At 48.9% G+C, this 26,736-nt stretch overlaps 1 protein-coding gene across 4 annotated transcripts in view; it reads left to right on the top strand.

The window, feature by feature from the left end:
• The window catches only part of PXYLP1 (2-phosphoxylose phosphatase 1), a 69,486-nt gene that overhangs the window by 33,575 nt on the left and 9,175 nt on the right, over positions 1–26,736 (top strand). For all 4 annotated transcript variants that reach the window (XM_034995943.1, XM_034995937.1, XM_034995951.1 and 1 more), the window contains 3 exons: positions 1,716–1,847; positions 18,641–18,799; positions 19,763–19,889. In XM_034995943.1, the coding sequence (XP_034851834.1) occupies positions 1,769–1,847; positions 18,641–18,799; positions 19,763–19,889 (365 nt within the window). In that variant the 5' untranslated portion in view covers positions 1,716–1,768. The remainder of the gene's footprint in view (positions 1–1,715; positions 1,848–18,640; positions 18,800–19,762; positions 19,890–26,736) is intronic.

A 26,736-nucleotide genomic window follows, 5' to 3' on the forward strand; every position in this document is an offset into this window, starting at 1 on the left:
TGGGTAGGATCAGCCAGGGTAGTATGCTGTCTTAGCCAGGATGCTAGAGAGCTTGCGAGGCTAGTGAGTGCCCTCCAGGTCAAGGAGGGGGTGTCCGCAGGAGGAGTTCCAGGCCATCTTGGGACACTAGGCACTGGTCCTTGCTTAGGGGTGGTGACTAAAGGGACAGAAGCAGTGGTTATTTGAAGGTGTAAAATTGGGATCTGTTTGTCAACAGAGATGTTGGTTGCCAAAGTACAGTCTCCATTGTGAGGTACAGGTATATTTTTGTTAGTCTTTTAGCAAATGTTCTCTTTTTATAGACAGTCTGACAAATCCCTTTAAAGGAGTGGTTCTCAAACTCCCTTGCAGGGTCGTTCCTGGGGTTAGGGTCTGGGAAACAAGGGACTCCAGGGCTCTGGATCCTGCTTCATTCCCTACAGATACGCTTTTTTAAAAAAAATAGATGATATAAGATAGAATTCACAAACCATCCAATTCACCCAAAGTGCACAGTTCAATAGCTTTTAAAGATTTATTTATTTGAGAGAGAATGAGAGCATGCGTGCACACATGGACGCATGCGCACACACACACACGAGGGGAGAAGGGGCAGAGGGAAAGGGAGAGAGACTCCCAAGTGGACACCATGCTGAGCTTGGAGCCTAAAGTAGAACTCGATCTCATGACCCTGAGATCATGACCTCAGGCAAAATCAGGAGTCAAGCGCTTACCCGACTGAGCCACCTAGGTGCCCCTCAATAGCTTTTGGTACATGTATTCACAAAGTTGTGCAACCCCAGTCCTCATCATGTGAGCAAATGAGCTTTTGTCTGATTGTGTCTACTGGGGCTCTGAAGGAGATTGTATTTGAAGGAGGAAAAGGTGCTGCCACTAAAATCAGGTTTGAAATTATTTTTGTCCTCTTACTACAACAGGTTGGACCTTTTCTGAAGAGAGTGTGATTTTCAAGTTCTGTTTCAAATGCCAGAGAGAACAAGGAGAGAAACTTGACTGATGGGTTACACCCTCGAGCAGCCATTCACTTTTCTCACAGAAGGGCCTCATTCAGCATTTTTGAAAGTCGTTTTGCGCAGCTCTAACGTGATGAGGGGAAATGAGAATGGGTAGAGTGGGGCTGCAGAAGGCCAGTGGACACAGCAGAAATAGGGTCACCCATCCAGATGGGAGAAGGTCTTCAGTTAGCAGATGGGGCCACTGAGTGTAGGGACAAATCCTCTGGCATACTCCAGCCATCCCTAAAGGTGTGACTGTGGGACGTGTGGCAGTGATTGGCGTTCAGGTTAATGATTACAGTTTTTTTAAAGACCAGAATCATATCAGCAAAATATTCACCAAAAAAGGTTGAAGATTTAGAAGTTGGTTGTCCGAATGGACTGAGCACGGGCTGGTCCGTCAAGACTTCAGTGTCTGGCACACGGTAAGTGCTCGATAAAAGCTCCTTACATTTTTCTTTGGAAAGGTCCTGCTGGGAAGTGTCTCATTCTGTGTTGATGTCGGATAAACGAAGCATTCACAAACTGGTTTCCTCTTATTAATTTGAAGGGTGCATTCTCGGCTGGGCTCATTTGGGAGCAAAGACATAACCCGCTCTTGTTCTGCGACTAGGATTCACGCTTCCCTGCTGGAGGACTGGGCTAATTGGATTATTTTCAGTTGACAAACTTGGTTTTCCACCTCGGAGCACATGTTTATTGCCTCTGTTTTGTTCACAGGACGTGTTCCCGATTGGAGGTGAAGCCATGAGGAGAAAATAGAACAGACAATAATGCTTTTCCGCAGTCGCTTCTTGCTGGGGCTGGCCCTGGCGGGGCTGCTGGCCTTCGTGAGCCTCAGCCTGCAGTTCTGTGAGTATCGCCTGGTGCCACCGGCTCGTGGGAGCGAAGGGGGCTTCATTCTGAGATAGAGGGCCCTTGTGGGGAGGAAACAAACAGGCCCCAAAGCCTTTGTTTTTCAAACGAACAATGCAGTTTAAAACAACCGAGTCTTTTTATTATCAGTACTGACGGTGGATGGTTGTGAGTCCAAATCCTAAACTGCTGAGCTTTGTCCTGAGTGTCGTTTTCGGCCATAAGGAACTAGAGTGCTCACCAGGCCTCATGAAACGTTTTTGGCTTCTGCATAGATTCCTAAGCTGCCCAGTTATTCCCGGACTCTTAGATCCCCAAGGGGGAGACACCGAGCAGCCCAGCGTGAGCCGGGGTGTTTAGCCTGCTGGTTGGTTCTTTGAGGGTTGGGCGTCTATTTTCTGTTCAATGGGCTGTGAGGCTGCAGTTGTTGGGGAGGGGAGGGGAATTAGGTACCAAACTCAGTTTCCTGGGCAGCAGAGACCACACACGGGGCATCTCGTGTGGTGAGGCAAGGGCAGGGCCGATGAAGCCAGTCCATGGATCTCACTGCCCAGCACTTTGTCCTTCACTGGGCGCATGTGTTCAGGTTCGACCCCAAAGCTGCATACCCCACTGCTCCCGCCAAGAGAGGCCATCCTCAAACACAGATCTGGCCCCAGCACCTCCTTGGTTGTAACCCTGCAGGGGTGGCCTATGCTGTCCGGGAGGCTCTCTCTACTCCAGTGGCCCCTCATGCCGAATTGCTTGGCGTTCTCTACGCATTTACCCTGTTCTCTGTGCCCAGATCCCGCCAGCCCCTCTGCCTGGAGCACCATCCTCCTCACGCCCCTCCCATCCTTTCCCCACATGGTTCACTCCATCTTTTTCTCCACTAGGAACCTCCCAGGACTTCCCCCCACCCCCTCAACCGGGTCTGATGCTTCTTCGGTGTGCTTCCAGGATGCCCTAAACCTGTTCCCCTCCTCACACTAGCCATGTGGTATTCTAATGTTCAGTTCTTGTGACTCTTCCTCTTACAAGACTGTTCTCTGAGAGCAGAGACCATGTCCTGTTTCCCTCTATACCCCAGGAACTGCACTGCCAACCACACAGTAGGTGTTTCATGACTGTTAAACGAATGAATGAATCTACACCTGCTCTGAAAAGCAGGCTGACCCGAATTCCCTCTCCTTCTGGTGCCGTATACTCAAAGCTGAGAATGTCTGTCCTATGCTTGGAATTGCGTTTTTGCTGTCACCTGCCTTCCCTCCATCTTACCACCGCACCCTGATGGATGGGAGATACGTGGTCGGCACCCATCACTGCCTAGGATGGCTCTGTGAGGAGGTGGCATTTCTGTCGCAGTTTGAGTGATGGGAAGAAGAGCAGGTGGCTCAGCAAGTGAGATGTTCTGAGAGCGCTGAGGAATGTGGGAAAGACTTGGCATTTGGAATAAGTGGTTTGAAGAGAGGAGGCTTTGAGCAAGTTTCCCCTGATACACCTCCAATTTGTGACATACTCCATGCACACGTCTGGTACCCACGACAGGCTGTTTCTAATACTAAAGACAATTAAAAATACTCATTTTATCCTAACAGAATGGGAAACGAGGTCAAGAGTAGGTGGGCATAGGAAGTTTAAAGATACTCCAGATGGTTAATGAACCATCAAATACAAATCCTTTCCAAAAAGTGTGTTAGGACTCTCAGTAGTTTAATTGTTCATAACTTTTCATTAAAAATTTTCCATCCTTTGGCCGGGGAGGTAGGAGGTTACAATCAACCTTGACTTTTTAATTCTACGAAGCTGATAGGATCTGAGACATGAATGTGGGTTACTTGTGTTTGCTGCGTTTCTCTTGCATGAGGTGGTTTCCACGTCACTGAATTGGCCAGTGTGTTTTGCTTATATAACTCTTCTGAAAGTACCTTCTGTTTTAGGAGAGCCAATTTTCAGTCATAGTTTTTTTTAAGGGAAATTTTGCAGGGTAAATTAGCCTGCCCGGGTTGGAGCTCTTTATTCTTGAATACGTTGGAGTTCGGAAGGATATTAAGATATGGATGTTCTTACTGCTCTTCTACTTCTAGGTAAACTGTAACTTTGAAACTTACCCATTTCTGTAGATACGGAGTTTAATTGCTTTATTTATTTAATTGTGTTGTGGCTTGCTGGTTATTACGGTGTAAGGAACTACACTACTTGGTAATACAAAAGCATACCTTTAACTAACATTTGTGTTTTCATTCTTACCCTAAAATATGTGGACTTTTTTTTCATCATTTCTTTTGACTAATTTTTGAATAAATACCAGATTAGCACATATAATTATTTTAGGTAATATATGTGAGGCGATCAAATATAACTTGGTTTTTCTCAGGCTTTAAGTGAACCAGTATAGTTTGCTTTCTGCAATGATCATGTATTTTATTTTGTCCTGTTGGCTTTTTCTGATGTTTTGAATATGAGAAAGTTACGACCCGGGTTACAATTTAAAAATCAGGTTGTTTAAATAAGCATTTCTTCCTCTTGGTACAGAAAGTAGGGTCTGTGACCCCAGATATATTTATTAAGTGCTTATATGTGTCAGGCATTTTTCTACAGTGTCAGGTGGAGGTGGATGGAAAGGATATAAAAAAGGTTAAGATACAGTTCATAGTTTCTCAAAATATGTTTACTTTAAATGGTAGTAATGACTTGCTGTAGGCTAACAGCCTTTAATGAAAATCATTCATTTTGTCTTTTCAAGTCCTGGATATTTTTGAGTTTGGAAATAGGGAAACTCTGAAATTCCTGATATCCAAATTGCAGAAGGGAACAAGTAAGACATACCTATCTTTAGTTATTCTATTTTTTCTTTTTTTTTTTTTATTTTTAAAGATTTTATTTATTTATTTGACAGAGACAGAGACAGCGAGAGCAGGAACACAAGCGGGAGAGGGAGAAGCAGACTCCCCGCCGAGCAGGGAGCCCGATGCGGGACTCGATCCCAGGACCCTGGGACCATGACCTGAGCCGAAGGCAGTCGCTTAACCAACTGAGCCACCCAGGCGCCCTATCTTTAGTTATTCTAGTTAAAATGTGTACCAGTGTAAAAATTACTTCTCAGATTAAGGGACTTCTTCATTGCAACAGGGCAAAGACCGCCAGCATGTAAAGACTTGATTAGTTGTATTTCTGCCTTTTCTGCTCTTTTTTGTAATCATCCATTTTTCCTCCTTCAGCCCAGCCTGTACCTAATTCTTATTTTATGCTCATTTCACCATGTTCCAACGGCCATTCCCAAAATGGCAGCGCAGCGGCAACGCACAGGCTCTGGAATGACAGCCTTGGGCTTGGATGCTGCTCTGCCACGTGGCAGCCGTGCGCCCTGGGCAAGATGGACCTCTCAGAGCCTCTGTTTCTTCTGTAAAATGGAATGAGTTGTGGCAGCTGCAGCATCAGTGTGAGAACCTTGGCTTGTGGAAGCGTAGTCAATGTAAACCTTTTTTTTTTTTAATTTTTTATTGTTATGTTAATCCCCATACATCACATCATCAGTTTTCGATGTAGTGTTCCAGGATTCATTGTGCATAACACCCAGTGCTCCATGCAGAACGTGCCAATATAAACCTTTTAAGCAACAGCACTGAATCCCATCGCCAGGTACCATCTTCAGAAACCAGGGCTCTCGGGGTCCCAAAGGCTGCCAAGGCTTGTGTTCCTTCAGCTGCTTGTCAGAGAGGAGGCTTCTGAAATATATCCTACTTCTTTTTGTTTTTGATCAGAGTTCATTGGCATGATAGTGGCCAGTCTACACTGAGCACATGGCAGTATATCTGGGGGTGATTTTCCTGGGCAGCGCCCCAGTTGACCAGAGCAGCTTCTGAGGAAAATACCGAAGATGGACTGGAGGTTCAGATCCCCAGGCGGAAGAGGGAAGGTTACCCTGCAGCAGTGAAAGCCAGGGTTGTCTTCAGTATCTCAAGAGCCCTTTCTGCAGGAGTCAGACTTGTTCTGTGTGGCCCAGGTGACCATGGGGCCACATTCTAGTGGAGGGTCCTAAAAGTCAGTGGCATGCAGAGGTAGAATGCATGGGGTGCAAACTCTGGAGCATTGCTCTGTGAAGAGGAGGATATTAGGCAGGTCATCAGGCCTGATTCCATTTAAAGTCTCTTCAAACTCTGAGGTTTTAGGAATTTTATCTTTTCTTGTTGATCCAGTGCCATGAGTGTGTACAGCTTTGTCCTTCAGCAAATGTTCCTTGAGTTTCCACCCTAGGTTAGGTCCTGGGCTGGGAGCTTAATCCCTCAAGGACCACAGCAGCTGTGTGTCCTACTGGGGGAAAATCACGAGCAGACACTTGGAATACAGTGTGTGATGTGCTAGGACAGGTAAGAGGTGATAAATAACATGTAAGGTGATGGCGGGGGGAGGGGGGACAGTGGTGGAGCGCACGGCTCTAAGAAAAAGCCAGACTGCCCAGATTGAATCCCTGTCCTGCCACTTACCAGCTAGGTGACCTCAGCCATGTTATTTACCCTCTCCCTGCCTCAGTTTCCTCATCTGTAGAATGGGGATAACGATAGTCCCTATTTCACAGGGTTAGTAAAGGATTTAGTGAGCTCATATTTTAAGACACCTATAACAGTGCCTGACACACAGTGATCACTGTATGTGTGTTTGTTAAATAAAATGAATTAGAGATCATTTATGGCAGGGTGATATGGGAGGTAGAGGACAAGAAGCTAATCCAGTCTGGGAATTCAGGAAGACTCCCCAGCAGAGGTGACATCTGAGCTTCATCCTTGAGGGGTAAGTAGGAGTTGGCCATGGAGGAAGGTGGGAGGGGCATTCCTGCAGATGGAGGTGGGTGTGCAAAGACAGAGTGAAAGAGAGTAGGACCCAGTTAGTCACCTATGTGTAGCTATTAAGTTGGACAAACGCTGGGGCCACCTCCATCCCTACATTATATCCTGAAGGCTGTGGGGAGCCAGCCACTGGAAGTAGGGAACACACCAGGAGATTGAGGGCTTGGAAGGACCACAGTCCAGGATAGTGTTTGCCCAGGTGTGGTCTCCTGAGCACCTTGAGCAGAGTGGCTCTGGAGACTTGTAAAGAATGCATGTTCCACAACCGAAAATGAGCACATTTTGTGCCCCTCCCTACAGAATCAGAATTTTGGCAGGTGTGGGACCCAGAAATCTGCACTTTTGACAAGCTCCCTGGGTGAGTCTAGTAAGCACAAATCCTGGGCACTCCCTGTTCGGGGGCTGATGGGAGGGTGAAGCCTGGTGGCAACTCAGGCAATTTTGCCTCCATGAAAGACTGAGGGGGCACCTTGAAGGTATTGGCCCTGGAAGAAGAAGCAAAGCCAAAGCGGCAGGCGAGGCTGTGGGACGTCGAGCTAATTGGGTGGTAGAGTGGGCCAGGGTGAGGGGAGAAGGGGAAGACGCCATGATGACACACAGGAGTCTGGCTCAGGTAGTTCAGTAGATGCCTCATTCAGTCAGGCATTTGTGTGTTCATTCACATGAACGTCTCATCTCCACCTGGGTTAAATATGCCAAAGTCTAAAGAAAATGCCCAGAATGTGTCCGGACTGGGAGGGAACCATGTGGGGCTCCCCGGGTCTAGATAAGGCCCAGGCAAGTGGACAAGCTGGGTGTGGAGCAGGACGAGGAGTTGGAGGTGTTGATGAGGTACCTGAGGGCCAGCTGGGCACCATGTCTTGTCGGAAAGTGGTTTCAGGATCTGAGCCTTAGAGAGACCCTGCTGGGGGACTTTGTGTTCACTGTTCCTGAAGCCCTGACCTGGGGAGACCAGGAGCATGCGGAAGCCACTCCAGACTGACAGTTTTGTTCGGCTCAACCAGTGTTTTCACATTTTTACATTTATTTACCAATGTTTTAGAATTTAGGCAATTTCACATAAACTTCTAGCCCCTCTTTAAAAAAAAAAAACAAAAAAAAAAACTGTCCAGCAAGCCGAGACCCATGGTCTCTTGCAGGGACAGTGGCTGGAGCCCACAGCTGGGTTCTGGCCACCCCCGTTGTGGGAAGTGCAAGCTCTTCCTTTCTCCATGGTCTCCACTTGCAGAACCCTGGCACCTTGGGAGTTTGCGCCCTGTGGTACAGGTAGGAGGAAGAGAGGACAGGGCAAAGATGAGATCTGGGCAGACAGAGGAAGGGAGGCCATGAAGGTGACAGAATGGCAGCCGAGAGGTGGGGCCCCAAAGCCGAGGGAAGCAGGTAGGCAGCTGAGGAGCCTCCGCTTAATCAGCTCTGTGTGTGTTCAGTGGGCACCCCAGCTGAACCAGCTTAGTGTGTGTGAGTTGTATATATGTGGTGTGTGAGTGTGTGTGAGCGGTGTGTGTGAACAGTATGTGTGAGTCTTCAGTGGTTTCTCTGGTACCTCTCTTCCCACAGAGCCATCATTTTCCCGCAGCCTCCAACCCCCACACCCCTCACCTTTCCCCAGAGGATCCATTGCCCTCTGGGAAGGAGAGTAACCAAGCTTTGCTAGAGCAGTGTGTAAATTAAAAGAAAATTGCCTCTGAGAAGGAGAGTGAGGAGCCCCTGTAAGGTGCCTGGGTTTTGTCACATTCGCCTTGGTTGTTCAGACCCTGGCTTCAGCCTGCTCTTCGTAGTCGGCTGTTGGCATTCACGGCTCCCACTCTTCGCAGGCACCCTGAGCTCCATGGTAGATGGTGGCAGGGATTTTGCTGAGGCACAGATTTGAATAATAATGGCTGGGAGTGAGCTCCTGGCTGCTGAGCTGGCCTCACTCCTGCTCTTCATCCTGTGTCTGTTTTATGGAGAAAAGCATGTGCCCCAGGGGTGTGTGTGAACTGGGGATTCATGAAGATTTTAATGTTTTCATGGCAAAGGTTTGGGGCTGCAACCCTTAGAATGCCAAGGGTCTTATGTACTATGTACTCTATTTTATTTATTTATTTTTTTGAAAAGATTTATTTCTTTTAGAGAGAGAAACAGTGCACAAGCAGGGGAAGGGGCAGAGGGAGAGAGAATCTCAAGCAGACTCCCTGCTGAGCGCAGAGCCCAACACAATGAGGGGGGCCCCATCTCAGGACCCTGAGATCATGACCTGAGCCAAAATCAAGAGTCAGATCCCCAACCAACTGAGCCACCCAGACGCCCCTATGTACTCTATTTTAAAAGCCACAGTAAGATTCCTCCTGGGATTTTATTTTGGTGAATTGGAGTCAGAAAAAATGAGGAACTAAATATGAGGGCTTGCATTTTTAACCTAAGAAGTTCATCATTATCACTTAGGTTTTACATTTAGTATTTTTTTATTTCAATTCTTTTCTTGGAGGTTTATTTTCTGTTTGATTTCTGAGAGTTTTAATTTTGCTTTTTCTCTGAATGCTTCCTGTCCAACTACCCCATAGAGTTAAATAAATATCTGTGGGTGAAAAAATTCTGTAGGTGTCAAAATGAAGTGTGACAAATCAGCTTTCATCATATGTCCTAAGTTAATGTTGTAGTTACATAACAGGGGGACATGCCCTTCCATGAGCTAAAAATGACACATTTATGTGTGGGGGTCATTTCTAGTATTCTTCTGGGGGTGGGGAGGACATTGTTTTTCTCCTCTCTCTCTTTCCCCTTCCTCTCTCTCTCCCTCCCTCCTTCTTTCCTTCCTTCCCAGTTTCTGATCTTAGAGAATTTCTACGAAGAATAATTAGATAAGAGAATAGAAATGTATATTTAAAGATGTTTATTGCAGCATTACTTACAGGAGGCAAAGGCGGGGAAGGCAGCCGAAGAGTCCAACAGTAAATACTCTTGCAGCCATTATGCTGTGATTGCACAGATCCGTCTGTAGTCACGTGCAAGGTTGTCCATAATATAGTAACCGAAAGTACATACGGTGTTTTATATGGGAATACGTGTGTGTGTGTCAACTCAACAGTATTGGCAAGAAGGTGATCTCCCGTTTTAGAGAAGAGACTATCAGGGCTAGTTAGTAAAACAAGAGAATGTTAGTAAAAGTAGCCAGTAAACTCAGGGAGGGTACCTCCCTATGCCAAGACTGTGTGGGGAGAGGGACAAAATAGAGAAAGCTGGGGGATGTTTGCATTGGAGTAACTGTGGGATGGAGGGGAGCTGAGGACACAGTGGGAAGGAGTTTGCGCCAACTGCACCGATGAACTTGGGCCCCAGTCCCTGTTGTCTTGGCATCAGGGCACCTGCTCCAAGCTGGATGACATTTAAAAAAACCAAAAAAACTGAGAAAGTCCACCTTGACTTGAGGTCAGTGGTAATCGGCGGTGGAGCCCCGTGATCTTGATAGCGGCTCGGCCCTGAGGGAAGGGTGGCCGGGTGGTTCGGGGGAAACAACCAGGAATGAGGTCTTGAGGGCAGAATCTGAATCCAGAATATGAGGATGAAGTCAGGCTGCACCCAGAGAGAGCTGTGCGACTGTCTCGATGTCAGCACCCAGTGCCTCACACGCCCAGCAGAGCCAGGCTGCCCCCCTGGGTGCGAGGCACAGGGAGTCGACCATGATGCATGGCCCGTCTCTGACCTGTGCGGCTTGGGCTGCAGCATCACCTCATGCCCCTCCCTTGATTTCCTGTGTCATCGAAGGGGCTGGACCCCTCTGCCCGGGGCTGTGTCTCTTGGGGAACCTGGAACCCAGCCAGAGCTCTGCCTCTCCCCAGCCCCAGGTATCCGGCAGAGGGTGGGCTGGCTGGTCAGTCCAGGTACCTGAGGGTGCAGGCCCCTCCCTCAGCACTGTCTCTCAGTGAGGGGGCTTCCCTGAAGCCTGTCCCCACCCCTGGCCATCTCTTCCTTGTGACCCTTTCCACAGAAGGCAGATGACCAGCTGCCTTCCTGGGCAGTTGGTTTGGTGGCCTCAGTGGGGTTTAGTGCTCTCAAAAGGTAGGCCTTTGAGACACCGAAAACTTACTTGTTAGTTAGTTAGTTGGTTGGTTAGTTAGTTGTCAGAAAGAGAGAGAGAGGGAGGGCACAAGCAGGGGGAGCGGCAGGCAGAGGAAGAAGCAGGCTTCCCGCAGAGCAGGGAGCCCGATGCAGGACTCCATCGCAGGACCCTGGGATCATGACCTGAGCCGAAGGTAGAGGCTTAAGTGACTGAGCCACCCAGGCGCCCCTTACTTGTTCCTCTTGAGGAGAGGGGAAACAATGTCCTTGAGCCTCAGTGAAACTCCTCAGAGCAGGGACGGAAGCATAGATATAACCTCTGGCAGGACATCCAGCTACACATATGCACTAAAATGTAGACTGTGGGTTGTTCTGGGTGATAAGATTATGGGTGATTTTCACTTCTTTTTATACCTTAGTGTTGAACAGCTATTTTAGGATGAACAAATGTTTATGTGAGTTGTAAAGCTCCCTTTTCATTTTGAAAAAAGAAAAATCTATCAAGGGTGTCGAAATCAGAAAACTATTTCCAGGCACATTGGGTTGTTAGCCTGAGTCCACAGATGTCAGCATCATCTCGTGTGGTTTCGGAGTTTCCTGTGAACCCTCAGAAGGCAAATTCAGAAGCTTGTGTATGTAGTCCTTTTTCAGGGTTGAGGAGCAGTAACTTTTATCAGATTCTCAAAGCCGAGGCAGGGGGATTCAGGCTATGAGATGGTTAAGAATGACTGAGGTTCTTTTCACAGTTCTTTCTGGGGGCCTGTCCTTGGATGGCTTTCTGATTTCTAGTTTCTGTCATGATTTTTTTTTTTTTTTTTTTTTTTATTTGACAGAGAGAGAGATAGCGAGAGCAGGAACACAAGCAGGGGGAGTGGGAGAGGGAGAAGCAGGCTTCCTGCCGAGCAGGGAGCCCGATGTGGGACTCGATCCCAGGACCCTGGGATCATGACCTGAGCCGAAGGCAGACACTTAACGACTGAGCCACCCAGGCGCCCTCTGTCATGATTTGGAGTCGGTGATGCTTCTGTCATCTAACCCAAAGGACCCTGTTTGGGCCAGGCCAGTTATCAGTTGCCCCAGAGAACAGTGAGATTTCCTGTCCCCGCTGGGAGGCCACAGCTGGGCTCAAGCTCAGGCCACCGTGGGAACCCTGTCCCTGTGCTCTGGCAGTCAGTGGACTTAGGGCTCAGTGGCTGACCTCAGAGGGAGGGTCAGGCAAGGAAGAGATAAGAGCTTGGGAACAGCCTAGGGCAAAACCTCTAGCCTGCTGAGTCCCAACCCCAAGAGTCATACCTCCTGTGGTTTGCTGGCTCCCTAAATGGGACCAGGCTTATTTATCACTGGCACCAAAAGCACTTACTAGATTCTTACCGAACAGTGGTTCACCATGAGGCAACAAGAATGAGGGATGAAGAATAGTTAAGAATAAGGAGAACAGGAAAAGTTGGTATTGTATTGTGGCCCAAAGTAGATAGGTCAGAAAGGATAGATTCAGCTGCTTGATCAATCTTGTCCACACAGGGGCTCCTGGGTGGCTCAGTCAGTTAAGCATCTGCCTTCAGCTCAGGTCATGATCCCAGGGTCCTGGGATCGAGGCCCTCATTAGGCTCCCCACTTGGCGGGGAGCCTGCTTCTCCCTCTCCCTCTGCCTGCTGCTCCCCCTGCTTGTGCTCACTCTCTCTCTCAGTGTGTCAAATAAATAAATAAAATCTTAAAAAAAAAAAAATCTTGTCCATGTAAAACCAAGTTTCTCAAAGTATGCAAATGTGGACTTGATTTCCACCTTGCATCCCTAAGCATGATTTCTACTCCTGCCTGTAAAAGCAAATGGCCAAAGGCAAATAACAGAATGGGTCTCCAGTTGTGGTTCTGGCTTATATTTGAGAATTACACACAGTCATTTTTATATTCAGTGCAGGGTAGAGGCACAACGGACCTTTAAGACAACTTGGTGGATTGAGGAGCACTGAGGGAATTGTGGGAACTGCCAGTAGAGCAAATCATTATTCTTTGGCAGGCCAGCGCAGGAGACAGAACTCGAGAGCCTTTGGATTATTGGGGGATACTAGAACTGGGGGTATTTTAGCTTATAAGAAGGTGACATCTTGGGGGCGTCTGGCTGGCTCAGTCAGTAGAGCAAGTGACTCTTGATCTCAGGGTCGTGAGTTCAAGCCCCACACTGGGTGTGGAGCTTACTTAAAAAAAAAAAAAAGAAGGTGCCATCTTGGATCAGCTGGATGTATTTAAAGGAGTCAGAAAAGCTGCTAAAATTGGGTGGTTGAGAGGGGAAGGGAGACTGGTTCATTGTGCTTCTGTGAAAGGTGTGGACACAGAGGGTCAGCATCCCTTCCAGATCCCCAGTTGAAGGGAGCACCTTCTAAGAGCCTGGAAGTAGCCAGAATAATCCCCTCAAGGGGACTGACGAGCAAATAGCACTTCTTTATCCCTTACCACATGGCAGGCCCCGTGCGGTGCTCCACAGGGGACGTCTCAGGCCATCCACGCCACCACTCTGGTAGGGGAAGGGAATGAGGCATAGTGAGGCAGGAGGATTTGCCCAAGGTCATGCAGCCGGGAAATAACAAGGTCAGGACTCGAACCCACGTTTGTGACTCAGTAGTCCGCAGCCCCATATCACCTCCCTGCATTCAGAACCGTGGACAGCCGTGGCAGCAGGGGTGAATGAGGACAGACCTTAGCGGCCCTGGAAACGACAAGTCCCAAGAGGTGACTACCGTCCGCTGGGGAGATGAGCAGCCCAGGGCTAGGCGGAGAGGCACGCCCTGGAGCCAGGAAGGTAAAAGGCAGATGGCAGGGCCACGCCTTTGGCCCCATGAGGGTCTTTGCTGGTGTGGTCAGTGGTGTGACTCAGGCAGCTGAGCCAGTGATGGAGAGGTGAGCCAGCACTTTTGCCCCGTCGTGTTTGCCTTCACGGGGACACCCAGGCATCCCTGTTCTTATAAAATTGCTTCTTCTACATGGGGAAGCTGTTCTTTCCTGGAAAGGGCCCTTTTTGGCACAGTTGGCTAGACTCGAGTCCCTGTCCCTAGACCAGTCAGTATGGCAAGGACGGGATCCTAGAGGAGCAATATGACAGTCCCCCACCCAGCCACGGGGTTGGCCTGGGGGGAAGTGCCACTCCAGAGAAGGTGGGGAGGGGTGGTGATCTGACCCCGGGATGGGAGCCCCCACGATGCTCAGTCAAGTCAGATTTGAGGCGTCTGTGAAGGGCTTGCATACTAGTAGGAGGTTCTTAAGGCTAGAGCTAGTGGAGGAAGGCCAGGTGTGAGGTAGATGTTTGTTCTCTGTCCTATACCAGGGCCCTGATATGGGGAGGTGAGCTTGGGCTCATGGGCATTGGCTTGGTGCCCTGGAGGAGGGGCTCTAAGCTTGTCCGTGTGTGAGTCAAAGTGACTCCCTGGTAATGAGCTGGCAACAGACACCTGGTTGTAGGATCACCTGTTGATCCTGTGGATCACTGAGTTAGTCGAGGTAGCTGAGGTGGTCTAAGGCCCAAGGCCACACAGGGCCTTATGGCCTAGGGGCCTTTGCTGATAAGTAATGATCTGATCCTGACCCTGGGCCCTTGCCTGTCTTCCTTCTGTCCAGTGAAACACTTCATCGAAAGCGTGAAGCACAGCGCCGCTCAGAGTAGGCTTCCAGTTCAACAGGCGGTATAGGGGGCCTGCCCTGTGCTGGTCAGACCGGGAATATAAAGATGAAAAAGACATAGCCCTGACCCTCCAGATGTTTGGGGCGGCTGGTTGACCAACTGTGGACACCCCTGTTGATGGGTACTGTGTTGTGAGCCAAGCTGGCAGCAAGAACCGGGGGTGGGGGCCAGTGGAAGAGGAATGTCGGGGTGGGATGAGGGTGGTTAGACACAAAAGGAGGGGTGGGGGGAGAAACACCCTGTGGCCGTCGGGGCAGCTCCAGGCAGTTCAGGACTGTGAGAACTAAGTTGGGGGCGAGGAGGTAGGAGGGTGGATCTGGGGGGACATCTACCCCATGGCCTCTGTGCATCAGAACCTCCCCCAGATGTCTAGCATCTGGAGGACCCGTCGAAGGGCTCTGTGTGGGCTGGCCCTGCGTTCTGGTGACTCAGGAGGGTGCAAACAGCATGGGGTGATCTCAGTAACTAGTGGGTGAGGCTGACAGGCCCAGATGCCGGGAAGCAGCACATAAAATCTCTGGACTGAAGGCCTCTATCACCCAGTCTTTATCTGTGACTTTCAAACCACTGCTTCCTTGGGTTGTGAATGGGTCCTTTGGGCCCAGCTATCATGATTCCTTCTTATTCCATTGGGTCGCTTAATAAAAATACCATAAAAGGGCTAGCTTATAAAACAACAGAAGTTTATTTTTTTCAGTTCTGGAGACTGAAAGTCCGGGATCAAAGCACCAGCAGATTCAGTGTCTGTGAAGGCCCACTTCTGAGAAGGCATCTTTTCTCTGTAAACTCAGATAGTGGAGGGGCAGGGAGGGGGTTACTCTTTTTTTATTATTATTATTATGTTAATCACCATACATTACATCATTAGTTTTTGATGTAGTGTTCCATGATTCCTTGTTTGCGTATAACACCCAGTGCTCCATTCAATACGTGCCCTCTTTAATACCCATCACCAGGCTAACCCATCCTCCCACCCCCCTCCCCTCTAGAACCCTCAGTTTGTTTCTCAGCGTCCACAGTCTCTCATGGTTCGTCTCCCCCTCCGATTCCCCCCCCTTCATTTTTCCCTTCCTACTATCTTCTTTTTTTTTTTTTTAACATATATTGTATTATTTGTTTCAGAGGTACAGATCTGTGATTCAACAGTCTTGCACAATTCACAGCACTCACCATAATACATACCCTCCCCAGTGTCTATCACCCAGCCACCCCATCCCTCCCACCCCCCACCACTCCAGCAACCCTCAGTTTATTTCCTGAGATTAAAATTGGAGGGGTTTACTCTTTGGGGTCTCATTTATAAGGAGGCTAATCCCACTTGACCTAATCATCTTCCAAAGGCCGCACCTCCAAATACCATCACATTGGGGGTTAGGGTTTCAACATGTGGATTTTAAGGGGACACATTCAGTCTAGAGCAGTTCCCAAGTGGTGGTGGTTCCCATAGGCCTTACCCCATGTGCTTACAGGTAAACTAGCAAACCTATGCCCCTATGTCCCCGTGTCACTCATATGTTCATGTGTCCTTAGCTTCACAGGCATGGCCAAGGGACCAGAATCTGGCACCATTTCATAAGAGAGCAGAGTTAAGGACTCAGGGTTGCCACACAGCCAGAATTGCTGGGTCATTAAGATGCTGCCTTCAGACATATACTTTTCTCCTTCCCTTACTCTGGCACCAATCCCCCAATGGTAAATTACCTCTAGACATCTGAGCTTGTATGTTACCAGATCTGGCCGTTTCCAGCTGCTGGGAAGAAAGTGAATATAGGGCCAACCAAAGGACTAATTTTGAATTGGTGAAGGACCAATTCTATAGCTCTGTGATGGTTGTTGTAATACAAGTAATACAAGTAATGAATGAAAATCTGCTAATAAAAGAATATGAGTAGACGTTATAGAAAGATACATATATGTTTGTACATAGAGGAAGTATGTAACACATGCTTACTGTAAATATAGATGTGTGTAGACTGTAAAACAATATAGACATTTATAGAAAAACAAGTAAAAATACTTCTTCACCCCCTATTCCATCCATTCCCCAGAGGAAACCACTGCTGCATTATAATGGGTGTCCTTATAGACATCTACGCATTTACATAATAAACAAATGCCTGTATATTCATACATTTATAGTTTGTTTTTTCTTACCCAGTAGCTTGATTTATTCACCTCACTTCATTTATCTTTGATTCTTTTCCAGTCTTTTTAACTGTAGCAGAATATTCCCCAATATGGGTGTAACGTTCTGTTCTGTTAATGATGGATACCTAGTCGATTTCCCTTTCTTGTTATTACAAACAGCACTGCAACCAGTCTCCTTGGCCATACATCTTTATGACTGGAATTGATGTCTGATGAGTAGATTCCAAGACGTAGAGTCAAGGGATCAGGGATAAGGCACATATAACATTTAGCAGATACTGCCAAATCCTTCCAAAAGGTTTCTATTTTCACTCTCACCTGCGGTGTGGAAGTGAGTTTTTACACCCTTGCCAGCACTGGTATTATTATAAAAACAGGATATTCTAGTCTGATAGGCGGGATCAGAGGCTGTTGTTTTATTTTGCATTTAAGTATGAATAACATTGAACATATGAAAAGATGCTATTTGGTTGGTATTTATTTTTCTGTACTTGGCCTGCACATATCCCTTACTGATTTTTTAGTTGTAGGAGCTCATATGCATTTTGTATATTAATAATTTGTTACGTACGTTGCAAATATTTTTCTTTCAGTGGATTGTTTGTCTTTTACCTTTATTTATAACATCTGTTTGCCAAAGGGAAGTCTTAAGTATTTATTTAGAAAAATCTGTAGAAGGAATTAGGGAATTTAAATGGATTTAGGCTGGTGGTTGGGCCCTGTTTTAGCTATTGTTCAAATGTATGTATATATATTCTGGTGATTAATAAACCTTTTAGAAATTAAATGATACTTGGGCACGGCTATTTCTGTGCATTTCCTCAGTTGGTGGACGCTAAAAGTACAACTATCATTGTGTAGAGAGTTCCAGAAAATCTGTGATGCTGCAAAGAGGTCCCGCATACATGGAAAAGTTGGGGACCATTGACCCAGAAGATGGACTTACATCTGCTTATAAGTAATTCATAAAGTCTATTAGTCAGGACTCATTTGGTTGAAAGTAACTAAAGCCCAACTCAAACTAGCTTAAGCAAGAAGGGTTATGTATGATGTATATTACTGGGACATCTAAGAGAGGTTCTGGCTTCAGCCACATCTGAACCCAGAGTCTCCAAGAATGATGTCCTCAGGTCTTTCTCTCTCTCTCTCTGTCTCTCTGATTAGGTCTCTGCATGTGTTGGTCTGCCTTGTCTCTATTCAGCATCATTTTCTCCCCCTGCAGACAGAGATTGTCCAAGGAGGGACAGGTAGCTGGAGCAGCGCCGGGTTTCCATTCCTAGAGATCAGCATACGAGAGACCCTTTGCTAGTGTGTGCACAGGACCTCTGTCAAGGAAAAGGAGACGAGTTGCCCCATCACTATCCTCATTGACTCAGTCACATGTCCCCCCACCCCTGCCCCACCTGGGGCAGGGACGCTGGGAAGGAGCAGTTCACCCACAGAAAGAGGGGTGCTAGATGGACAGACTGCAGGACGAATGCATGACACCCAGAAGACTGGTGGGGAGAACCTGGCTGGGAGGCAGAGGAATGAGCTTGACATGGGGCTCCATCCACCACATCCGCCTTGGGTGGCTGCCTCCGTCTCCCTCTTGGCACTAGGCTCTCTCCTCTGTAAAGTGGTCTTGGGAAGCTTAATGAGTGACGCCTGCCATTGGGCTCTTGGGGACCCCAAAGTGCAAAGCAGATGATATCAAATGAGATCTGTCAGCACATCTAGCACTTCGTAGGCACTCAAAAGGTGATGGGTTTCCTCTCTGGTATTTACCAGAATTCAAAGGGCGTTAGGAATGAGGTAACCAGGCTGCCCGAAGTTCTTCCTTTACCACTGGAGCGAGGCCCCTTTCTCCGGGGTGGCCCACCTGCCTTTTGCACAACTAATTATTGGTCAGGAGAAGGTAATGGCATTGAGAAAGAGGCAGGGCACACTGAGGGCTCAAGAAAGTTCTTGTTGAGAAGCTGACCGCTTGCTGGACTGAAGCCCACCCTAGTGCCGAGGGAGAGAAGAGTTACTTGGTGCAAGTCCAGCCGCGCTCTGGGACCCTGCGGCTGGCGTGGTGCCTCCTGTGACTGCACATGTCATGGCCTGCTTTGCTTCCCTTGCAGTCCACCTGACCCCCGTGTCCACAGCTAAGAATGGAGTGAGTAGCAAGAGTCGAAAGAGAGTCATGCCTGAGCCAGTGACAGAGCCCCCCGTGACGGACCCCATTTACGAAGCTCTCTTGTACTGCAACATTCCCAGCGTGGCTGAGCGCAGCATGGAAGGTAGGCCTGCCTGCGCTGCCCAGCGTGGCACCTGGACCCGCACCCCTCTGGGGACTAGTTGTTCTTCAAGTGGCACAGCATGGTAGGAAGGAGCCAGACAGCCTGGGCTCAAATCCTGCAGCTGCCACTAGGCCGTGCCCCTGTGAGTTCCCAAGTCTTAGCTTCCTCATCGTGAAATGGGCGTAACTAGCAGTCCCTACTCACAGGGCTGCCCGGAGGCTTCCGTAACTGCTCTGGACAGCTCACGAGAAGCCCTCTGTACATATTCTCCATCATGGTTTTTGGTGAGATACCAGAGATGGAAAGGTAGGCTTGACGGACTCTAGGGTGTCACCCCCATCTACCCCCCCTTTCCAGTAAACTCTCTCGGGGCTTAGGACATCCACAGGATGCGGGATGCTCTGTTGGTATCTTGCGGTAAAAATGTAGGAAAATAGGATTTCTATGTTGAGTTCTGCTTTTTTGAAAGTGTATCAATCAATGATATTGAATATTTTTATCAATTTGTGCCCTGATTTGTTTCATGGAGCTTTATTTATTTTATTTATTTTTTTAAGTAGGCTCCACACCCAAGTGGGGCTTGAACTCACAACCCTGAGATTAAGAGTCACGTGCTCTAACGACTGAGCCAGCTGGGAGCCCCTGTTCCATGGAGCTTCAAAGCAGAAGTCATTGTTTCTAGCACTTCTGTAGGCCTCCCTCTAGGCTGTGGATGTGAGTGAGGCCACCTGAATCATCGTGCCCCCATTTCACTGGCCTCCAGCCCCCAGCCCACACCCCCAGAGCCTGTTACTTCTGGGGGGTCTGAGACATAACCAGCCCTGTCTCCATTTCTCCACCCACCTTGTGAGCACCACCCCCTACACCAGCACCCTCCTGCCATGCTCATCCCTCCACCTGTGCGAAGTGGACAGGATCCACACCTCCTGAGTGCTAACCAGGCGATATGCTCCTCTCCCACAGGTCACGCCCCGCATCATTTTAAGCTGGTCTCAGTGCATGTGTTCATTCGACACGGGGACAGGTACCCACTGTATGTCATTCCCAAAACGAAGCGACCAGAAATTGACTGCACTCTGGTGGCTAACAGGTAAATTGCACTTTTCCTGCTAGTCATTTTCAAGAATCTGTTCTCTGTCCGATCAAAATGCTGGCTGGAGAATGGCAGAAAAGGGGAATAAGCTACGTTTGTTGAGCACGTCCTGTTTGCCAAGAGCCTGATCTTCAAAAGCAATCCTGTGTGTTAATTGCCATTTCCCAGTGGAGAAGGAGCAGGCCCAGAGAGGCAAGGACAGCTGTGTAAGGCCACACAGCAGATGAACTGAGATTTGGGTTCAGGCCAGTGTGAGGCCCACTCTCCCCTCCCATGTTCTGCAGTTTGAAAAAGAGCTGGGACACAGTGCAGTGAGCGCAGGGCCAGATGTCCTCAGACCCTGGGGCAGCTGTGCTGTTTGAGGCAGCAGGAAAGTCCCTTAGTCTCTGAGCCTCCCCCTCCCATCTGTGCAGTGGGGATGCTGCTGCTGACCGTTGGGTCAGGAGGAAGTGACGCACGATAGAGGAGAACGTGCACCCCCAGCTGCAGAGCCATATACATGTGAGACCTGACTTCCACCTTTTCATTTTTCACGGGATTAGGGATAGCATGTTCCTGGTTGAATGCCCTTAGGATGAAAAATAATCCAACAGATTGCATACGGCTCTAAAATGAGAGGCCGGGTTAGCGCTGAAACGACGGGCAGGGCCTCAGCGCCGTGTCAGGGGGCGCATAACATCCCTCGCAGTGTTGACCGAATGAGCGGAGGAGACGGAGGGAAGTGCTCAGTGAGGAAGACGTCATGCGGATGGAATGCTTCTGGATGCCAGCCTGCCCCGGGCAGGGCCGGTCTGGGGGAACCATGGGTTGCCTCCCTGCAGCCAGGCCTGTTCCTTCTAGTGGATGGTGGTGTGAACCCCAGGGAGGGGGATTCAGGGTGACTCTGCGTCTCCAGGCTTCTCACCGTCCAGGATTATATGGAGAAGAGAAAGTGAACCCTTAGATATAAACACATCCTGAAATAGTGCCTGGCTGTAGGCTTTCATGCACTCTCTCCTTCCCTACTAGAGGTCACGGAGCTCGCAGCCTGGGTACTTACGTCCCTTCTACGTTAACAAGCCTGGGTGCATGTCGCAGTGTCCGTCCCATGGGTTGGAAGAGCCCCTGGGTCGAGGGCCATGCAGACACTGGCTTTCTTCCTCTGGTCTCTAGCCTGTGCCAGCCTTCCTGCTGGGACCTTCTACCCCTGCTCTGCCCCCTCTCGCCGGCCCCCTAGCCCATCAGGCCTTTGCCCCTGCTGTTTAGCTTGCTCGCCCCGTCCCCGCGTGACCCACTCCTACAGCTCCTCACAGGCTCCCCTGAGATGCTGCCTCGTCTGGGCAACCCCTGCTGCTGTGTGAGCATGGCTTCTCTGCTTGTACCAAGTACTGCCACTGAAAAGGGGGCTTACGGGAAGGGCCTCAGAATAGAGTAACGACCAGTCCTGAACTGGCCTTAGGATTGGGGCAGGGCTGGAGGCCACTTGCCGGGCTGGGTATTAACCGTGTGGTGTCTGGATCGGGGGATGGTCTGGAGTGTCTGGGATGGCAGGAGGACATGGAGAGGGTGCAGGCAGGGCAGCTCAGAGAAGTGGCCTTGCACCACCAGCATAGACTGTGGGTATCTGCCCTTTGAACTGCCCAGGAATGGATAGGCCAACAGGCCTCTCAGTTGGCCAGACTCGGGGCAGCCTCCAGGACTCCGTGGACAATACCATGCTTTAGCCCTGGTGACTTGTGGCTTCTGCTCCCAGATGTGAGAATTTCAGTGGCTTGGCTCAGACCAGGGGTCTGTCTCCAGACCAGTCGGACCCCTGAGCACCTCGAGGCTCTGGAGGTTACCCTAGCTGCTCCTACAGAGGGTGCCCATTGGGCACAGCTGCCCGCCAGCATGCAGGGCCTCCCCTGTGCACCTTCATGCTTTGCAGCGTGTCTTCCAGCATGATGGTCTCTGCCCTTCCCACGCCACTGGCTGGCTCCTCAAGGGTATTGGGTCTTGCTCCTTTATCACTGGTGCCCAGCCCGAGCCTGGCATAAAATAGTTGTTGGACTAGTTGGTTGCAGAGTGAATTCAGGACCTTAGAATCATGAGTCATAATTGCCCATCCAGCGCCTCATGATAGATTACATCCTCTGCCGTGGAATCCTCTGAGGACTTTGTAACCTTTTTGACAGAGGGCAAAACCCTTCACCTTTGTGAGCCCCAGCGCTCTGTCCTGGAATGTGGGGACAGTAGTCCATCCCTGATCACAGACTTGTGAAGTCTAACTAAGGGGATGGACTGAAGCACTGAGCTGGTCATACTGAGAGGTGGACCCACGATGGTGTTTCATTTACTGCAGTGGCCTGCAGGCTTGCTGGGCCCGGCCTCCTTCCTACTCTGCGAGGTCATGGTCAGGCCAGGCCAGGCCCCAGGGCCCCTCATTCCGTCACAGCCACAGCAGGATCCCCTGACAGGGCCATTTCTGGAGCTCCCATTTGAGAGGCGCAGTTCCTGGGGGGGACCAGCTGCTCTGGCTATCTCTGCCCTCATTTTCTCTGGCCTTGATCTTTTGACCTACTTCTATTTTATTGCACATTCTGTATCTTTAGGAGCTGCTTGAAGTCCTTGGTGGAAAGAGGGAGGAGTATGCATGTTTAATTAATTACTGTCATTTAATCCATCTTTAAAAACATGGAGTTGACTTGTCATTATAAATGCACACTTAGAGTGAGCAGGACTCCCAGCGACATGGCCCCACTTTGGGCTTCTGAGTCCCCTGGGACTGTGGGGTCTGGGTCACCAGCTGTGCCTGCTGCCTTCCCAGGTACTGGCTCAGCTTCAGGAATCACTAATTTTTATGGCCCCTTAAAGGCAGTGGGTCCTAGAATGTGCCCGCTCCTCTAGTCTAGTGAGAGGGCAGATCTGGGCCAGCAGGCAGGGAATGTAGGAGCTGATGTCCATGCATGTTGGTGGCCCCAATGTTTCCCTTCACGGGACATGGTCGTGGCTCTCCCAAGTCTTTGTAGTGGAAGCTGCCTCTTCATGAATGTCCTGTGCCTCATGACAGAGGTGCGATTTTCACTCTCCTAGGACAGTGTTCAGCCAGCAATAAGGTTATTAGCCGTAGATACGCAATGTTTATTGAATGCTTTTTTTTTTTGCATTCATGAATATGAATCAGATACTCTTTTCTACATCCAAGGAAGAAAAGAGTATTTGCTTCAATTAGTATTTATTCAATACATTTTATTTTTAAACACCTGTTATGTGTCAGGTATTGTGACATGTGACTGGCCCACATACCAGGAGGTGGCATGTGGGCAGGCCCCTAAATAAAATGAAGGAGTCTGCCCTGTGCAGATCTGGGGGAAAAGTGTTCCAGATAGAGGGAACAGCAAGTTCAAAGGTCCTGGGGCCGGAAGATCTGCGCAGGTATGAGAACAGTAAGATCAGTATGTAGCTGGATGGGAGGAGGAAAGGGGAGAGCCGGCTACTAAAGATTTGTAGAAGAAAGGCTGTTCCTGCCCCCAGGGGGCCCACTCCCCTCTGAGAGACAGATCTGGTGGTCAGTACTGATGGTGGCGGCAGCAGCATTAGAGAAGAAGTGGAAGAATTAGAAAAAGTAGAAGTGCAAGTAGTTTGGGAACCATATTTGGGGGCATGCACCACGAGAGGGCAGCCTGACTCAGCCTGGGGCAGAGGAAGAGGTGGGATGGCAGGGCAGGGAAGGCCACCGGGGCAGAGGGACCTAAAGGGTGTGCAGGAACATGTCAGGTGGCAGCTGATGATAAATGGCACCTGGGGCGGTGAAACCTACCTGTGCAAAGGTGGGGGGAGGTGGACAGCTCAACCACAGGCTGGAGCATGAGTGTAGAGGCAGGGAGGGACTAGGTCATCGGATGCTTCGAATGCCCAGCTAAGGAGTGTGGACGCCAGGCATGGAGGTGGTGAAGGAGCTGGGAAGTGGAGGGATGAAATTATGAAGATCTCTGGCTGCCATGATGCGGGGGGATGGATTAGAGGCTGGAGGTGATGTTTATGTTCCTGTGGGGATAGTGATCCAGAAGAAAGATTTCCTGCAGACTCCCAGCCCAAGTCCTGGACCTACAAGGCCTCCAGTGCTCTCCCTCCTCCCCATGTGCTGCCCTTGCCCTCCCCTGGGGCTCTGCTCTCCTCTCCCTCACTTACTCCGCCTCAGCCACACTGCCCTTAGCTCTCCTTCCTACTGTGTCCTCTCTGCAGACAGCTTTTCCCCAGCAGCTTTATGGCCCACGGGCTCTCCCACCTCCTTCAAGCCTTTGCTTAAATGTCACCTTCTCAGTAAGACTGCTCAGAATGCTTCACTTAAAATTACCATGCACTTCATCCACCCGAGTCTCCCAGGTCCCCCTTTCCCTGCCCTTCTTTAGAAACCAGTCCATGCTTCATGGCATGTTACCTTCTAATGTGCAAACATGCACACATACGCACATGTGCGTGCTCGCGCACGTGCGCACACACACTCACGCACACTTTCTAGTGTTCATTGTATGTTGTCTGTTTCCCCAGGCTAGAATGTAAGCTCCCTGAGGGCAGTGTTCATCGCTGCTGTACCCCAAGTGTCTAAGACGGTACCTGGCCCGTGGGAGCAGCACGATTAAATATTTGTTGAATGAATAAATGATAGAGCCAAAACTCAGGGAGTGGCAGTGGATTTGGAGAGAAGGCTTGGATCTGAGAGGTCACAAGGTTTTTAGGGTTTTTAGGACCTGCTGACAGGTAGGATGGGGGTGAGACAGAGACAGAGAGGATGATGCCCTGATTTCTGATTGGGTGTCTGGCTGGTGGTGGTTCCCCTGCCCGGAATAGAAAGCACAGAAGAAGGGAGGAAGGGGAAAGAAGTTTTGAGGACAGGTCTCGGTGCTAAGCGTGAGCTGTCATCAGACATTCCAGTGATAATTTCTAGAAGGTAGTATAGGCGTGTAGTGTGGGGCTCTGGCACATTGTCCTGCTGGGAGTTGGAGGTTCATTTGAGAGTTCACGTGCCGATGGCAGCTGATGCCGTGGGTGTGACTGGTATCACAGAGCCTGTGGAGCGAGGGAAGGCTAAAAACAGAGTCCTGGCAAACACCAACCTAGAACGTAGCACGGAGAGAAAGGAGGATCCCAGGAGGAGACCGTGACTTTGCAAACCGGAGGCGGTGTTAGGAGAGCTAAGAAAGGAGAAAGTTTTAAGAAAGGAGGAGGGGCAATTAATCACCTCAGGTAGTGCGCAGAGGTCCAGAAAGCCAAAGACCAAGAAAAGTATATTGAGCTGATCTTTTTAGAATTTTATTTCATTAATAATATAAAGTAAATTCGGTTGCATAAATTGTAAAAATCTGTGGTATGAACTCTTTCCAGTTTCCAGCCATGTAAGCTTTTTTGAATTGTGTTTTCTGATAACAATATCACTGGTATTATATCTCTTCTCTGTTTTAATGTTCTGTGCAAGACTCAGTAATTGCTCCTATTATAGCTAAAACACAATAAATTTTCTCATGGGTGTGTAGATTAGTCTCAGGGTTCTGTGTCAAGCTTTGTGGCACAGAGAGATGTAAACAATGCATACAAAAATGTAAATACAAACTCTGCAAGTGAATAGTTTGAAGCCTTAAGATAGTAGCACCTTTAATTCTTTCAATTTTTAGTAGGAAAACAGATTTCCAATGAGGCTGCAATAACATGAGTTTTTCCTGAAGAAAAATTCATCAGGGCAAATATAATCATTTCTGTGCTAGTCAGAGTAAGGCTAGCCTTTTATAACAAAGAGACTGAAGAATACATTGCTTCAAATAACAAAGTTGATTTTTGCCTTGTGTGAAGGTCTGAGATGAGTGATCCAGGTCATATGACATGGAACCACTTGGTCATTTAGGGCCCCAGGTCCCCTTCCAGGTCATGGCTCCCATCATGCCCTAGGGATGTCTACGTGATTGAACCTGGATTGCTGCCATGTCTACCTAGTGGCCAGTGGGAAGGAAAAGAATGCGAAGGGGCACCCCATGGTCTGAAAACCTAAACCCAGTAGTGGGATACATCCTTCTATTCCATTAGTGAATACCATGTGACTCTGCCTAGCCACTGGGACCTCAGAAACTGGATCTAACCAACTTCCCAAGAGGAGGAGAATAGATTTTTTTTTAAAGATTTTATTTTATTTATTTGAGAGAGAGAGAGAGCACAAGAGGGGGTAGGGTCAGAGGGAGAAGCAGATTCCCTGCTGAGTAGGGAGCCCAATGTGGGACTCAGTACCGGGACTCCGGGATCATGACCTGAGCCGAAGGCAGTTGCTTAACCAACTGAGCCACCCAGGCGCCCTAGTTGTTTTTTTGGGTTTTTTTTAAGATTTTATTTATTTGAGAGAGAGCGAGAAAGTACACGCAAGTGGGGGGAGGGGCAGAGGGAGAGAGAGAATGTCCAGCAGATTCCCCACTGAGCATGCAACCCAACATGGGGCTCAATCTCATGACCCTGAGATCATGACCTGAGCCAAAATCAAGGGTCAGATGCTTAACCAAATAAGCCACCCAGGCGCCCTAGAGGAGAACAGATTTTAGTGTACAGCTGTTAAAAGAAAAACCAGAGCCAGACAGTAGTTAGTAGTAGTAAAAACAGATTGTATTCAGGAACTAATGCGGGAGGGGAAAAGAGATCTCAGTGTAGAACTGGGCTCAATTCCAAATACAACATGGGCAATGGGAATTTATAGCCAAGGAGCAGGGTGGAGGTCAGTGGATGGAAACTAAGAGGAGACCTCAGGGGTGAGGAGATTGCTGAAGGCAGGCCAGGGTGAGCAGATACCATCTGGGGGATGAGGAAGTGTTTTTTTTTTTAGATGAGGAATTTGATCAGATATCAAGAG

The sequence above is a fragment of the Mirounga leonina genome, unplaced genomic scaffold (genome assembly GCF_011800145.1).
Source record: "Mirounga leonina isolate KUSES-001 unplaced genomic scaffold, KU_Mleo_1.0 Mir_115, whole genome shotgun sequence".
Lineage (NCBI taxonomy): Eukaryota > Metazoa > Chordata > Mammalia > Carnivora > Phocidae > Mirounga > Mirounga leonina.